Raw genomic sequence first — 15,128 nt, forward strand, 5'->3', positions numbered from 1 at the left:
CAATAGGTGGAGGCATTATACATATGCTTCTACAAATAATGAAGCTCAAAGTCAGAGTCTCCAATCAATTCAATGAATTAAAATGTGCTCATCAATAACACATCATTTGAATTGAATAGGGTCCCGGTAAATGCATACAAAAAATAGCTAAAATTTTTTTAACATGTTTGTAGTTGCATGAACTCAACTGCAGTTAACTGAATTAAATTCACTCCTGACTGCTGCATCAAAACAAAATGTGTCCTTACCTACATGGACTGAAGATAGCATGATATCACTACCAGAATAAATGTAATAACATTAACAAGCATAAATAGGAAAGAACATAGGCAGCAAAATTATGTATGGAGTTGCTGTATTTCAAATAATGGCTGATCCGCAGACATCGATGTTTGGAAATAGACACATTTTAATTTTAAAAATTCCTAATATTAAACATTTTTAAAAACCTTGAGTGCCCAATCCTGACCAAAAATGGGTCGGGATCCGGGAATCGAGATTAAAAATGTTTAATATGCCAGATTCCCAGACCCGGCCACGGGGAGGGGCAAGGGCGGACGGGAAATAGTGGCAATCCATCAGTGGTGTTTTAATTACATACCGGTAAATCCTTTTCTCGTAGTCCATAAGGGATATTGGGGAGACATAGTACGATGGGGTGTAGACGGGGTCCAAATGAGCCGGTGCAATTTAAATTTCTTCACTGGCTCCTCACCTCTATGCCCCCTCCCACAGGCAGTTATAGGTAAAACAGTTCCCGAGGGAGAAAGGACATATATGAGAGAAGGAACATAACAATGAGTGGTGAGATTTATATACCAGCACACCACTAACATACAACAACCAGCAACGGCTGGTAACATCAACAGCTGAACAGGTAACCACATAAAAGAGAACCTGCAGAAAAGTCAACACACTGACTTCGAGAAAAGGATTTACCAGTAGGTAATTAAAATCCTATTTTCTCTAGCATCAATAAGGGATATTGGGGAGACTTAGAGACTGCAAAAAAAGCTAGCAAGCGATCAGGTCTGAATTACCCCCTTAGTAATGATGGGGACGTCCCAAAGCTTCCAAAACAGACGGGAATGGGCAGAGACGTCTGCAGCACCGCCTGCCCAAACTGGGTATCCTCTTTGGCCAGGGAATCAAACTTGTACAACTTCACAAAAGTATTCTTCCCCGACCAGGTAGCAGCTCGGCATAGTTGCTAGGCCGAGACTCCATGGGTAGCCACCCAGGAAGAGAACACCGATCTTGTAGAATGGGCCTTCAGACACTTAGGAACAGGTAAGGCTGCCGACACATATGCCTTTTGGATAGTAAGCCTAAGCCAACAAGCAATGGACTGCTTTGAAGCAGGACAGACCTTTTTCTGTGCATCATAGAGCACGAACAAGGAATCGGTCTTTCTGATCCGAGCCATCCGCTTGACATAGATCTTCAAGGCTTGCACAGCATCCAATGCCTCTGGAGGAGCAGAAGCGTCAGAACTGGACGGAATCACAATAGTTGAATCAGGTGAAATGCAGAGGCAACCTGCATCAGGAAATGCTGTCTAGTACTGAGCTCCGCTCTGCCCTCGTAAAGACAAAGTATGGACTTTTACACGATAAGGCCCCCGATTCGGAGACACATCTAGCAGAAGCCAGGGCTAGTAACATCACAGTCTTCTACGTGAGGTACTTGTCTTCTACCTTCATCAGATGTTCAAACCAGGATGACTGCAGAAATTCCAACACCACTCAAATCCCAGGGTGCCATAGGCGCCACAAAAGGAGGTTGTATGTGGAGTGCCCCTTGCAAGAAGGTCTGGACTTCTGGCAACAGAGTCAATTTCTTCTGGAAGAAAATGGAGAAATGGAACCCAGACGTAAGCCCTTAACCACACCAGCCTGCAGGAAACGTCCCAAGTGGAACTCTGCAGGTGGACACATACGTTCCTCGCACCAGGAGACATATCTTCTACATATATGATAGTGTTTTGACGTCACAGGTTTCCTGGCCTGAACCATGGTAACAGCCTTTTTGGAAAGACCCTTGTGAGCTAGGATGTTCTGCTCAAACTCCATGCCGTCAAACAAAGTCCGGATAGATGAACGGTCCTTGTTGAAGAAGATCTCTCCTTAGTGGTAGAGGCCAAAGGTCTTCTACGGACGTGTCCAGAAGATCCACGTACCAAGCCCTCCGAGGCCAATCGGGGGCAATCAGAAATGCCTGGACTCCTTGATTTCTGATTCGCTTGAGCACCCTTGGGAGCAACGGAATCTGAGGAAACCGGTAGACCAGCCGGTAAGGCCAAGGCAACGTTCGTGCATCTACTGCCCTCGCCTGAGGGTTCCTGGTTCATGAGCAATACCAATGAAGCTTCTTGTTGAGTCGAGAAGCCATCATGTCTATTTGTGGGTAGCCCCACCGGTCGATGATCTGCTGCGTGTGGAGATCGTGACGACTCAGGAAGTCTGCTTCCCAGTTGTCCACTCACGGAATGAAGATTGCCGACATTGCTCTTCCATTTATTTGCACCCAGAGGAGTATATTTGACACCTCTCACATGCAGGCTCTGCTTTTTGTCCCTCCTTGCCAATTGATGTCCGCCGCTGCTGTTGCGTTGTCCGACTGTACTTGGATCGCGTGATCCTTGAGCAGAGGAGAGGCCTGAAGCAGAGCATTGTAGATCGTCCGAAGTTCCAGAATGTTGATCGGAAGGAGGGCTGCGTGGGCTGACCACCTGCCCTGGAACTGCGCCCCTTGGGTGACAGCTCCCCATTCTCTCAGACTTGCATCCGTTGTGAGGAGGATCCAATCCTGAATCCCAAAAGAAAAGAAAAAAGCGCCTTAATGAGCCTTTGCTGATTTGCTGAATGCTGCTCTCCAATAACAGGGTATCAGCACCCCTGTATATACAATATAGAAAAAAAGGACACACGGAGAGCGCAAACAGACTAAATGGATTAAAATGTTTTAATGATAAAACCAGGACTCAAAGGTCCAATAAATGTAAAATAAATACACACATGTATACCACAAATTGTTTCACATAGATAATTAAAAACAGGACACTCCCTACTGATTCCACGGTATTATCCTAAGAAGCTGGGCACAAAGAATTGTATACTCAAGTTGGTATTTCTTTGTCTTTTAGCAATGCATTGCAATATGTCCCATAGTTGGAAATCATTCAATAATATAGCTTCTTTAGAACTAATGTTGCTCAAAAGTTCCTTAAGGGATTCCAAATAACCATTAGGCACATAAGTATGTACTTGTTCTTATATCATTGGCTGCACAGTTGATTTCCAAATTAATCTGGCAATAAATACTCCGCTCAGTGGGGCAGAAAGAACACTCAGCACTGCAGCGGCTCCGTCAACCGCTCTCCATAGATTAGTGTTGCGGTAATGATAAATGCTTACCGCTTCCAAGTGAGTCTGAGACCGGCGGCGCTGGGCGTCCCCGTGCGCTGACTGGTTACGCTGCTCACTCGTGATGGGTGGATGTTGGCCACAGCCCCCGTTTAGCAAAGGAGACCACTGCAGGTGGCTTGAAATCCAAAATCTCGGTGCGGTGCGATGCAGTGCAGTAGCGGATAGTATCCGTGGCAGCTACAGGAGTCCCGAAGCCTGAACCCTGATGCGTTTCTCAACCAAAAGGCACTGGTTGTTTCTTCAGAGGGAAAGAATCCCAAAACTCTGGCCTTCCAGGAGATTGGAGGACTGCAGCCACCACAGGAGAGAAATCCTGGCCTGAGGTGACAGTCGTATCATCCGGTGCATCTAAAGATGTGGTCTGAACCACTTGCTCAGGAGATCCAATTGAAAAGTTCTGGCATGGAACCTCCCATATTGGATCGCCTCATATGACCATGCGGACCATCTCCTGAAGTGTTATCGCTTTGTCCTCCGGGAGGAACACCTTCTGGACCACAGTATCCAGTAACATCCCCAGGAACAGGAGCCGCTGAGTTGGCTCTAGGTGGGACTTCTGTAAATTGAGAATACACCCATTACGTGACAGAAGCTGGATAGTGCGATCGATATGGAGCAATAAAAACTCCCTGGATCTTGCTTTTATCAGAAGATCGTCCAGGTAAGGGACAACATTGACCCCCTGGACCCGGAGCTGGAAAATCATCTCCGCCATTACCTTTGTGAACACCCTCGGAGCTGTGGACAGGCCAAAGGGCAGTGCCTGGAACTGGTAGTGGCCGTCCAGCAGGGCAAACCACAGATAAGCCTGATGAGATGGCCAAATAGGAATATGAAGGTAGGCGTCCTTGATATCCAAGCAAACCATGAATTCCTGTTCTTCCAGGCCCGCAGTCACTGCTTGCAAGGATTCCATTATGAACTTGTAAGGGTTCAAGGACTTTAGATTCAAAAAGGTCCTTACTGAACCATCCGGCTTCGATACCACAAACAGGTTGGAGTAATAACCCCTGCCTCGTTGTGGTATTGGAACAATGACGTGGGACTGGACCAACTTTTGGATAGCCTGTTGCAACGTAACTTGCGTATCCTCCAAAGCTGGTAAGCTTGATTTGAAAAAGTGTTGGGGGAGGAGCACCGTCGAACTCCAGCTTGTAGCCGAGAAATGAGGTCCCTCAACCCAGGTATCCTGGCAGGAAACCTCCCAGATGCGGATGAAGTGACGCAGTCGAGCTCCCACTTCGAGATCCGCTCGGGGTGGGTGGGCACCATTATGCTGAGGACTTAGTGGAAGCAGAACTAATGCTCTGTTCCTGAGAACTGGTGTTTGCAGGTCTGTCTTACCTCAGGCCCTAGATCGAAATCTGTTAGACCAAAAGGACTGAACAGACGGCCCCCGGTAGGAACGCACAGCCGGAGGGGCCCCAGAGGGGAGAAACATAGATTTCCCTGCAATGACTTTGGAAACCACGTATCCAACTCAACCCCGAAGAGCCATTCCCCAGAAAAGGGGAGAGATTCCATACTGCGCTTGGATTCTGCATCCGCTATCCACTGACGCAACCACAAGTGCAGTGTCCTGAAAGTGCTCTTGTAGTGACCAGAGACATATCCCCGGAGAGGCCCTCCTGAATTTGAGTAACACACGTATGAATGGCATGGGTCATCCAGCAACCCGCTATGACCGGCCTTTGTGATACACCTGCTGTTGTGTAGATAGACTTTAGTGTAGTCTCTATCTGTCTGTTCCCATGGTCCTTTATGGTAAAGGAGCCCGGGGCAGGCAGCACCACCTTTTCTGACAGTCGAGAGACTGAGACGTCAACACCCGGGGACTCTTCCCAGAATTTCCTACCTTCAGGAGCAAATGGTAAAGTGTGCAAAAATCTTTTTGACACTTGGTATTTTTTGTCTGGATTTTTCCAGGCTAATTTAAATAGGTCATCTAACTCTGCGGAATCTGGGAAAGTGACATTAGGCTTGTTTTGTGTAAAGAAAAACTGACTGCTGTGACGCACCGTCCTCTAGAGGGAGCTTTAACACGTCCCATATAGCCAGAATGAGGGGTTCAATACCCTGAGCAGAAGTGGAATCCCCACTAACAGGATCTAAGTCATCCCCATTCGAATCAGAGAGCAGAGCAGGTAAACCACGCTTTTGTGGTCCTGAGTTAGAGAGGGGGGGCTGTTTAACATCTGCCCTAGCAGCTAAGTCTGCAACAGCCTGTTGTAGTAGCTGAGTTTTCTGTACATTAGCAGTGAGTTGTGATGACATATCAGACATCATAGTCTTAAGAGCCCCTAACCAGGATGGCTCTGGTCCCTCTCCCCCAGCCCACTTCACTGAGCTGTGAAGAAGATTAGCTGCATTGTTAACATGAAACAGAATCAGATTGTAAGGGAGAGAATCTGGTGTTGCATATACTGCATAGTTTGTGTTTATCCATGTTCACAGTAATAACAATGACATACACATACACACAGACAGTAATACTTAGCATGCCTGCCCTTACTGTATGTGAGAGAGAGCGAGAGAGAAACCAGCACACCCCAGCTATACAGCCCGAGTGAGGCTGTTAGCTTACTATATCACAGTGAAACACTAAATGATTTCTGTCCTGTATAGGACACAGATTGTGTACAATCTGCTCTCCCCCTTGGCTACACCCTGTACCAGTTTTCCAGCGTGTCTTGTGAGTCAGGAGGAGCTGTGTGCGCTTGCTGCTGCTGCATTAAGCAGAGAAAGGCGACAAAATGCCACTAGTCCCGCTCTGAAGTAGCTCCGCTCCCCAAATGGCGCCGGATCTACAGAGATTTTTCTACTGGCAATGTCTCTTAGTTTGCTTAAAAACATCACACAAGTGCTAGTTTAAGCCACCGCTAGCCAGTTTACACAGGGGGCTCTAGCGAGTCCCCCCCCCCCCCCCAGTAGGGTCCCAGATGTCGCGCCCACGTTTAGCCCCACTATGAACCGGGGGCCCCCCCCAGCAGGGCCCCCGTCTTGTCCTCACCACTGTCATCACCTTCAGGCATTTGTTAGGGGTGTGCGGCGTGCTACGATTGCAACAGCTAAGGCACAGTGCCATGCTGAACAAACAACCTCTCAAGACGGTGGTCCTGCAGCAGGGAAGCGGCTCTGACACCTCTCAAGGCCGGTGACTGCGCCCCCCCCTAACTCCCACGGAGCAGGTATGCTGTTGCCCAAACAGCATACCGAAAATAATAAAAGTTTAAAAGAAATTGAAGAAAACTCTCTGGATCTCAGAGATGTGCATCCTCTCCTGAGGGCATTTTTTTCTAAACTGCCTGTGGGAGGGGCATAGAGGGGAGGAGCCAGCACACCCAGTGAAGAAATTTAAAGTGCACCGGCTCCTTTGGACCCCGTCTATACCCCATCGTACTACGTCTCCCCAATATCCCTTATGGATGCTAGAGAAATATTTGAATCTGCTAATGTGATCTTTGCATAGTTTACCTTTTAACTAAAGAGGGCAAATCAGATGATGTTTCAATATTTAAAAAGCTTAAAAACATGACTTTGTTCAAAATTATGTAGATTTAATATAAATAAAAGATAAAAGTTACAATTACCTTTGAAACCCCCACGCCCCCTTAGTCCTTGACCTCGTGCTCCACCACGCCTTCTCCCATCCCCTCTCCGAATATAATTATCTCGGTCTTCTTCAGCAGGGGCTAAGGACCAATCGCTGAGTTCATCTCGGTGGTCAGATTCAGTCTCTGAAGCATTTGAAGCTTCAGAATTTGTACCTGTCCCAAAATATTTTAAACATGTTATTTTTTTCCCATAACACTCTAAAGTTGTGTACACATGGTGAGATCCTTGCTATGCCTGATTTTGACTATGTGATTTCCCATGAACTCCCCCAGAGCCCAGATAGCACAGATTTTGACCATATGTACTTTCGATTTTGTCTATGTACAATTCTAAGTGCCAATCTTGACTATACTTTGTACTAGATAGTACACTATATAGACAAGATTGTTTTGCCTGCACAGTCTATCTAGCCTTGCGATCCCGATCCCGCGGGAGAGTGCATCAGGATCGAATCGGTATCGCAAGCTGCCTAACACCTTCCGATTTGCATTAACTTTCCTTGCGATTTTGACAATATAGTCAAAATCGAAAGGAGAATTCTCACCATGTGTTTCTCACCTTTAGGAACAAGTTTGTTTTTAAATACATATATTGTTACAATTTTTCTAGTTAATAAGATTTAAGGTCCATACACACTTAACGATAAAATGAGCGATGTCGCTCATTTTCCCCCTCCTTGAGCGACGTCGCTCATTTTATCGTCAACGGTGTATGCCGCCAGCGACGACCGATGCGCGGCCCCGTGGGTCGGCAACGATCGTCGCTGTCGGTAGGGCATGCATGAAGGATGTGGACTGTCGTCCACGACCTTCATGCAGGGCTGGCGGGGGCGTGACATCACTGAGCGATATGAGCGGTCATATCGCTCAGTGTGTACAGTCGGATGCCGACCGGCCGGCCCGGGAGGGGGAAACATTAGACGATGTCGCTCACAGAGCGACATTGTCTAATGTGTATGGACCTTAAGATTTTTTCCTTAAAAAGTACGTATTTAAACCCTTCCCTGAAAGTCCACATCATTTACCCTCCCTAGATGCATTGATAACTTGAATCTGCAGGAATTTACTCATACACTGTAGTCCGTTCATTATGATAGAATGAACCGCATCCGGACTATAGATCTACACTAAAAAAGGTCTACAGTCAATAAGTCTACATCTAATGGTTGACATGCATTAGGTCGACATGAAAAAGGAAGGCAGTTCAAAAGGTCGACAGGGTCAAAAGGTTGAAATGAAAAAGGAAGGCAGTTCAAAAGGTCGACAGGGTCAAAAGGTGGACACACATAAAAGTTAGACACAAGTTTTTTCATAAAATTTTTCATTTTTTTTAACTTTTTCATACTTTATCATCCACGTGGACTATGATTGGGTATAGTAACCTAGCCCGCAGTATGGCTAGCGAAGCAAGTAATACGAGGGGACGTGGTACACTAATGGGGCTTGTTTGTTGTAGAAAAGTGACAAAACACCTAAAAAAATAAATAAATAAATAAATAATTGTGTCTACCTTTTTTTGTGTTGACCATTTACATGTCAACCTTTCCTACGGTCTACCTATTCTATATCGACCTTTTGACCCTGTCGACCTAATGCATGTCTACTATTATTGGTAGACCTATTGACTGTAGACCTTTTTAGTGTAGATCTAATAATCCACACCCGTACAAAGATATGCAAGACGCAATACTCAGCGAACTATATATTCTTGTCAGTGCGTAGAATAATGACATCAGAACTACAAGTGAAGTGAGATACCCACATTAAAGACAGTGTTTCAAATGAAAGGCTTCCATTTGAAACACTAAATTAAGGTAGTGAGGTGGTGCTACAGGTACTCTGATTCAGCAGCATGTATTGTCAGATATGCAAACTACAGATGTGTCTTCTTACACCCTTGCTGCAGTTACACCAAAGAGCCCTTGAAGTTGCGCCATGCCGTGGCGGGACTCTGTAGTGCCGAGTGTATTTTTTTGTGTTTTTCCGTGAAATTGCATCTTAAATATGTAATGAAATACGATACAGAAGCAGCTTCTGCCGATTATAATAAAATGCAGCTTACCTATATTCTGTGTGTAATTTCTGCTTTATCTACATCTGAAATGCCACGTTACAGCATGGATGGGGAACCTTCGGCCCTCCAGCTGTTGTTGAACTACACATCCCAGCATGCCCTGCAACAGTTATAGCATGGCCAAATAGCAAAACTGTAGCATGTTTATCCATGCTCTCTCTTAATACAGACTATCTTCAAGAAGAATGGTAGTCTTTGATACAACTGCCACCACTGCAGCATCACCCTTCGGTATAGCACACCAGTTTAGGAACAGCTCATTATTAATTGGGTACATGCAATCAATTCTCTTGACATTACCCAGATGTTTATCACCGTTCTGCCACTCTTGAGAAATAATTTCCTTTAGAACTTTGGGGGTAATTCAGACCTGATCGTAGCAGCAAATTTGTTAGCACTTGGGCAAAACCATGTGCACTGCAGGGGGGGCAGATATGACATGTGTAGAGAGTTAGATTTGGGTGGGGTGTGTTCAATCTGAAATCAAAATTGCAGTGTAAAAATAAAGCAGCCAGTTATTTACCCTGCACAGAAACAATATAACCCACCCAAATCTAACTTGCTCTGCAAATGTTATATCTGCTACACCTGCAGTGCACATGGTTTTGCCCAACAGCTAACAAATTTGCTGCTACGATCAGGTCTGAATTACCTCCTTTATGTACTGGAAAACATCAGTTTTTCTTAGATCTGTCTTCAAAACAGCAAATCCTGATAATTAACATTTCTCCACCGGTTCTTTATAATTCATGATCTTATAAATAATTTTCAATAAACTATCCACAAGATCCAAAGACATTTTCTGACATCCTCCAGTATCTCACAAGATTGTGTACTTCATCTTCAAATACAGTTTCTCGTGCATATGTGTTACAATTAAAGTCCAAACTATTCTGAGACCTGGATCTCTTGGTTCCCTGCAGTTCCATAAGCTCTTCTTCTATTTTAACACCATTTGACCCTTAACTAGTGGCGGGTGCATGCGCAGACTGTTACGCACAAGCAGCTGGGAATGGCCACATCACAGGCACTTCTGGCCGCCACGAGCTGTCCCCGGCACTTCCGGACGCCACTCAGATGAAGCCAGGGACACGGAGCATAAATATGGATGGCGGGGGAGACAGCCAGCAGCGCACAGAGCTAGAATAATCAATGGGCATACAGGGCGAAAAAAAATCACCAGGCCCACAGCGGTGTACCAGCCTCTCTCCAGGTAGCCACCACCAGAGGTGTATATGCTAGGAATAAGATTAAGTGATTTCTCAATTTAAAAAAATAAATAAATAAACAAACAAACCTCCCTACTCTGACAGGGAAAAAAAGAATAGGGCGGAAGAGGAGTACACTTATCCTTACCCTAAAGGGGGCGGTCCCTGCCTACAACTACAAATGGCATGCCAGGCTACAGCTATTCGCAGCCAGCGATCGTTCCTTTAATTCCTAAAGGAATTAATGAAATGATCACCAGCTGCGAATAGTCGCAGCCTGGCACGCCATGCAGCATGCAGTGATAAAGAATGCCACATCGCAGTACGATAAGCATGGCTACATCTGTAAGGAGATGGGAAGTAATCCAAGGATAAAGGTTGCCATGAAACAGGGAATAAGAAAATAATAAGATTTTACTCACCGGTAAATCTATTTCTCGTAGTCCGTAGTGGATGCTGGGAACTCCGAAAGGACCATGGGGAATAGCAGCTCCGCAGGAGACTGGGCACAACTAAAGAAAGCTTTTAGGTCACCTGGTGTGCACTGGCTCCTCCCACTATGACCCTCCTCCAAGCCTCAGTTAGGACACTGTGCCCGGACGAGCTGACATAATAAGGAAGGATTTGGAATCCCGGGTAAGACTCCTACCAGCCACACCAATCACACCGTATAACTCGTGATACTATACCCAGTTTAACAGTATGAAAAAAACTGAGCCTCTCAACAGATGGCTCAACAATAACCCTTTAGTTAACAATAACTATGTACAAGTATTGCAGACAATCCGCACTTGGGATGGGCGCCCAGCATCCACTACGGACTACGAGAAATAGATTTACCGGTGAGTAAAATCTTATTTTCTCTGACGTCCTAGTGGATGCTGGGAACTCCGAAAGGACCATGGGGATTATACCAAAGCTCCCAAACGGGCGGGAGAGTGCGGATGACTCTGCAGCACCGAATGAGAGAACTCCAGGTCCTCCTCAGCCAGGGTATCAAATTTGTAGAATTTTGCAAACGTGTTTGCCCCTGACCAAGTAGCAGCTCGGCAAAGTTGTAAAGCCGAGACCCCTCGGGCAGCCGCCCAAGATGAGCCCACCTTCCTTGTGGAATGGGCTTTTACTGATTTAGGATGCGGCAGTCCAGCCGCAGAATGCGCCAGCTGAATTGTGCTACAAATCCAGCGAGCAACAGTCTGCTTAGAAGCAGGAACACCCAGTTTGTTGGGTGCATACAGGATAAATAGCGAGTCAGTTTTCCTGACTCTAGCCGTCCTGGAAACATAAATTTTCAAGGCCCTGACTACGTCCAGTAACTTGGAATCCTCCAAGTCCCTAGTAGCCGCAGGCACCACAATAGGTTGGTTCAAGTGAAAAGCTGATACCACCTTAGGGAGAAACTGGGGACGAGTCCTCAATTCCGCCCTATCCATATGGAAAATCAGATAAGGGCTTTTACATGACAAAGCTGCCAATTCTGACACACGCCTGGCTGAAGCCAAGGCCAATAACATGACCACTTTCCACGTGAGATATTTTAGATCCACGGTTTTAAGTGGCTCAAACCAATGTGATTTTAAGAAACTCAACACCACGTTGAGATCCCAAGGTGCCACTGGAGGCACAAACGGGGGCTGAATATGCAGCACTCCTTTCACAAACGTCTGAACTTCAGGTAGTGAAGCTAGTTCTTTCTGGAAGAAAATCGACAGAGCCGAGATCTGTACCTTAATGGAGCCTAATTTCAGGCCCATAGTCACTCCTGCTTGTAGGAAATGCAAAAATCGACCTAGTTGAAATTCCTCTGTTGGGGCCTTTTTGGCCTCACACCAAGCAACATATTTCCGCCATATGCGGTGATAATGCTTTGCAGTTACATCTTTCCTGGCTTTAATCAGCGTAGGAATGACTTCCTCCGGAATGACCTTTTCCTTCAGGATCCGGCGTTCAACCGCCATGCCGTCAAACGCAGCTGCGGTAAGTCTTGGAACAGACAGGGCCCCTGCTGCAGCAGGTCCTGTCTGAGCGGCAGAGGCCATGGGTCCTCTGAGATCATCTCTTGAAGGTCCGGGTACCACGCTCGTCTTGGCCAATCCGGAACCACGAGTATTGTTCTTACTCCTCGTTTTCTTATTATTCTCAGTACCCTTGGTATGAGAGGCAGAGGAGGGAACACAAACTGACTGGTACACCCACGGTGTCACTAGAGCGTCTGAGGGTCCCTTGACCTGGCGCAATATCTCTCTAGTCTTTTGTTTAGGCGGGACGCCATCATGTCCACCTGTGGCCGTTCCCATCGATTTACAATCAGCGTGAAGACTTCTGGATGAAGTCCCCACTCTCCCGGGTGGAGGTCGTGCCTGCTGAGAAAGTCTGCTTCCCAGTTGTCCACTCCCGGAATGAACACTGCTGACAGTGCTAGTACGTGATTTTCCGCCCATCGGAGAATCCTTGTGGCTTCTGCCATTGCCAACCTGCTTCTTGTGCCGCCCTGTCGATTTACATGGGCGACTGCTGTGATGTTGTCTGACTGGATCAGTACCGGTTGGTGTAGAAGCAGGGATTTTGCCTGACTTAGGGCATTGTAAATGGCCCTTAGTTCCAGAATATTTATGTGTAGGGAAGTCTCCTGACTCGACCATAGTCCTTGGAAGTTTCTTCCCTGTGTGACTGCCCCCCAGCCTCGAAGGCTGGCATCCGTGGTCACCAGGACCCAGTCCTGTATGCCGAATCTGCGGCCCTCTAGAAGATGAGCACTTTGCAGCCACCACAGCAGAGACACCCTGGTTCTTGGAGACAGGGTTATTAGGCGATGCATCTGAAGATGCGATCCGGACCATTGGTCCAACAGGTCCCACTGAAAGATTCTGGCATGGAACCTGCCGAAAGGAATTGCCTCGTAAGAAGCCACCATCTTTCCCAGGACCCGCGTGCAGTGATGCACCGATACCTGTTTTGGTTTCAGGAGGTCTCTGACTAGAGATGACAGCTCCTTGGCTTTCTCCTCCGGGAGAAACACTTTTTTCTGGACTGTATCCAGAATCATACCCAGGAACAGTAGACGTGTCGTCGGAACCAGCTGTGATTTTGGAATATTCAGAATCCAAACGTGCTGGTGTAGCACCTCCTGAGATAGTGCTACTCCCACCAACAACTGCTCCTTGGACCTCGCCTTTATTAGGAGATCGTCCAAGTACGGGATAATTAAAACTCCCTTTCTTCGAAGGAGTATCATCATTTCCGCCATTACCTTGGTAAACACCCTCGGTGCCGTGGAGAGTCCAAACGGCAGCGTCTGGAATTGGTAATGGCAATCCTGTACCACAAATCTGAGGTACTCCTGGTGAGGATAGTAAATGGGGACATGCAGGTAAGCATCCTTGATGTCCAGGGATACCATGTAATCCCCCTCGTCCAGGCTTGCAATAACCGCCCTGAGCGATTTCATCTTGAACTTGAATTTTTTTATGTATGTGTTCAAGGATTTCAAATTTAAAATGGGTCTCACCGAACCGTCCGGTTTCGGTACCACAAACATTGTGGAATAGTAACCCCGTCCTTGTTGAAGTAGGGGCACCTTGATTATCACCTGCTGGGAATACAGCTTGTGAATTGCCGCTAGCACAGCCTCCCTGTCTGAAGGAGTAATCAGCAAGGCAGATTTTAGGAACCGGTGGGGTGGAGACGCCTCGAATTCCAGTTTGTACCCTTGAGATACTATTTGCAGGATCCAGGGATCCACCTGTGAGCGAGCCTACCGATCGCTGAAATTTTTGAGGCGGCCCCCCACCGTACCTGGCTCCGCCTGTGGAGCCCCACCGTCATGCGGCGGACTTGGAAGAAGCGGGGGAGGACTTTTGCTCCTGGGAACCTGCTGTTTGTTGCAGCCTATTTCCCCTACCTCTGCCTCTGGACAGAAAGGACCCGCCTTTTCCACGCCTGTTTTTCTGAGTCCGAAAGGACTGTACCTGATAAAACGGCGCCTTTTTAGGCTGTGAGGGAACATGGGGTAAAAATGCTGACTTCCCAGCAGTTGCTGTGGAAACTAGGTCCGAGAGACCATCCCAAAATAACTTCTCACCCTTATAAGGCAAAACTTCCATGTGCCTTTTTGAATCTGCATCCCCTGTCCACTGGCGAGTCCATAAGCCTCTCCTAGCAGAAATGGACAATGCACTTATTTTAGATGCCAGCCGGCAGATCTCCCTCTGTGCATCTCTCATGTATAAGACTGAGTCTTTTATATGCTCTATGGTTAGCAGAATAGTGTCCCGTCTAGGGTGTCAATACTTTCTGACAGGGAATCTGACCACGCAGCGGCAGCACTGCACATCCATGCTGACGCAATAGCTGGTCTAAGTATAATGCCTGAGTGCGTATATACAGACTTCAGGATCGCCTCCTGCTTTCAATCAGCAGGTTCCTTGAGGGCGGCCGTATCCGGAGACGGTAGTGCCACCTTTTTAGACAAACGTGTGAGCGCTTTATCCACCCTAGGGGGTGTCTCCCAACGTGACCTATCCTCTGGCGGGAAAGGGAACGCCATTAGTAACTTCTTAGAGATTACCAATCTTTTATCAGGGAAAGCCCACGCTTCTTCACACACTTCATTTAATTCTTCTGATGGGGGAAAAACTACGGGTAGTTTTTTCTCCCCAAACATAATACCCTTTTTAGTGGTACCTGGGTTTATATCAGAAATTTGTAACACCTCTTTCATTGCTTCAATCATGCAACGAATGGCCTTAGTGGACATTAGACTAGACTCATCGTCGTCGACACTGGTGTCAGTATCCGTGTCGAC

General features: G+C 46.8%; 1 protein-coding gene across 1 annotated transcript in view; it reads right to left on the bottom strand.

Moving 5' to 3' along the window:
* The window catches only part of FMR1 (fragile X messenger ribonucleoprotein 1), a 264,048-nt gene that overhangs the window by 46,384 nt on the left and 202,536 nt on the right, over nt 1-15,128 (bottom strand). Inside the window, 1 exon segment of the mRNA XM_063937403.1 lies at nt 7,019-7,195. Within this exon segment, the coding sequence (XP_063793473.1) occupies nt 7,019-7,195 (177 nt within the window).

Source organism: Pseudophryne corroboree, chromosome 8, assembly GCF_028390025.1.
Source record: "Pseudophryne corroboree isolate aPseCor3 chromosome 8, aPseCor3.hap2, whole genome shotgun sequence".
NCBI lineage: Eukaryota > Metazoa > Chordata > Amphibia > Anura > Myobatrachidae > Pseudophryne > Pseudophryne corroboree.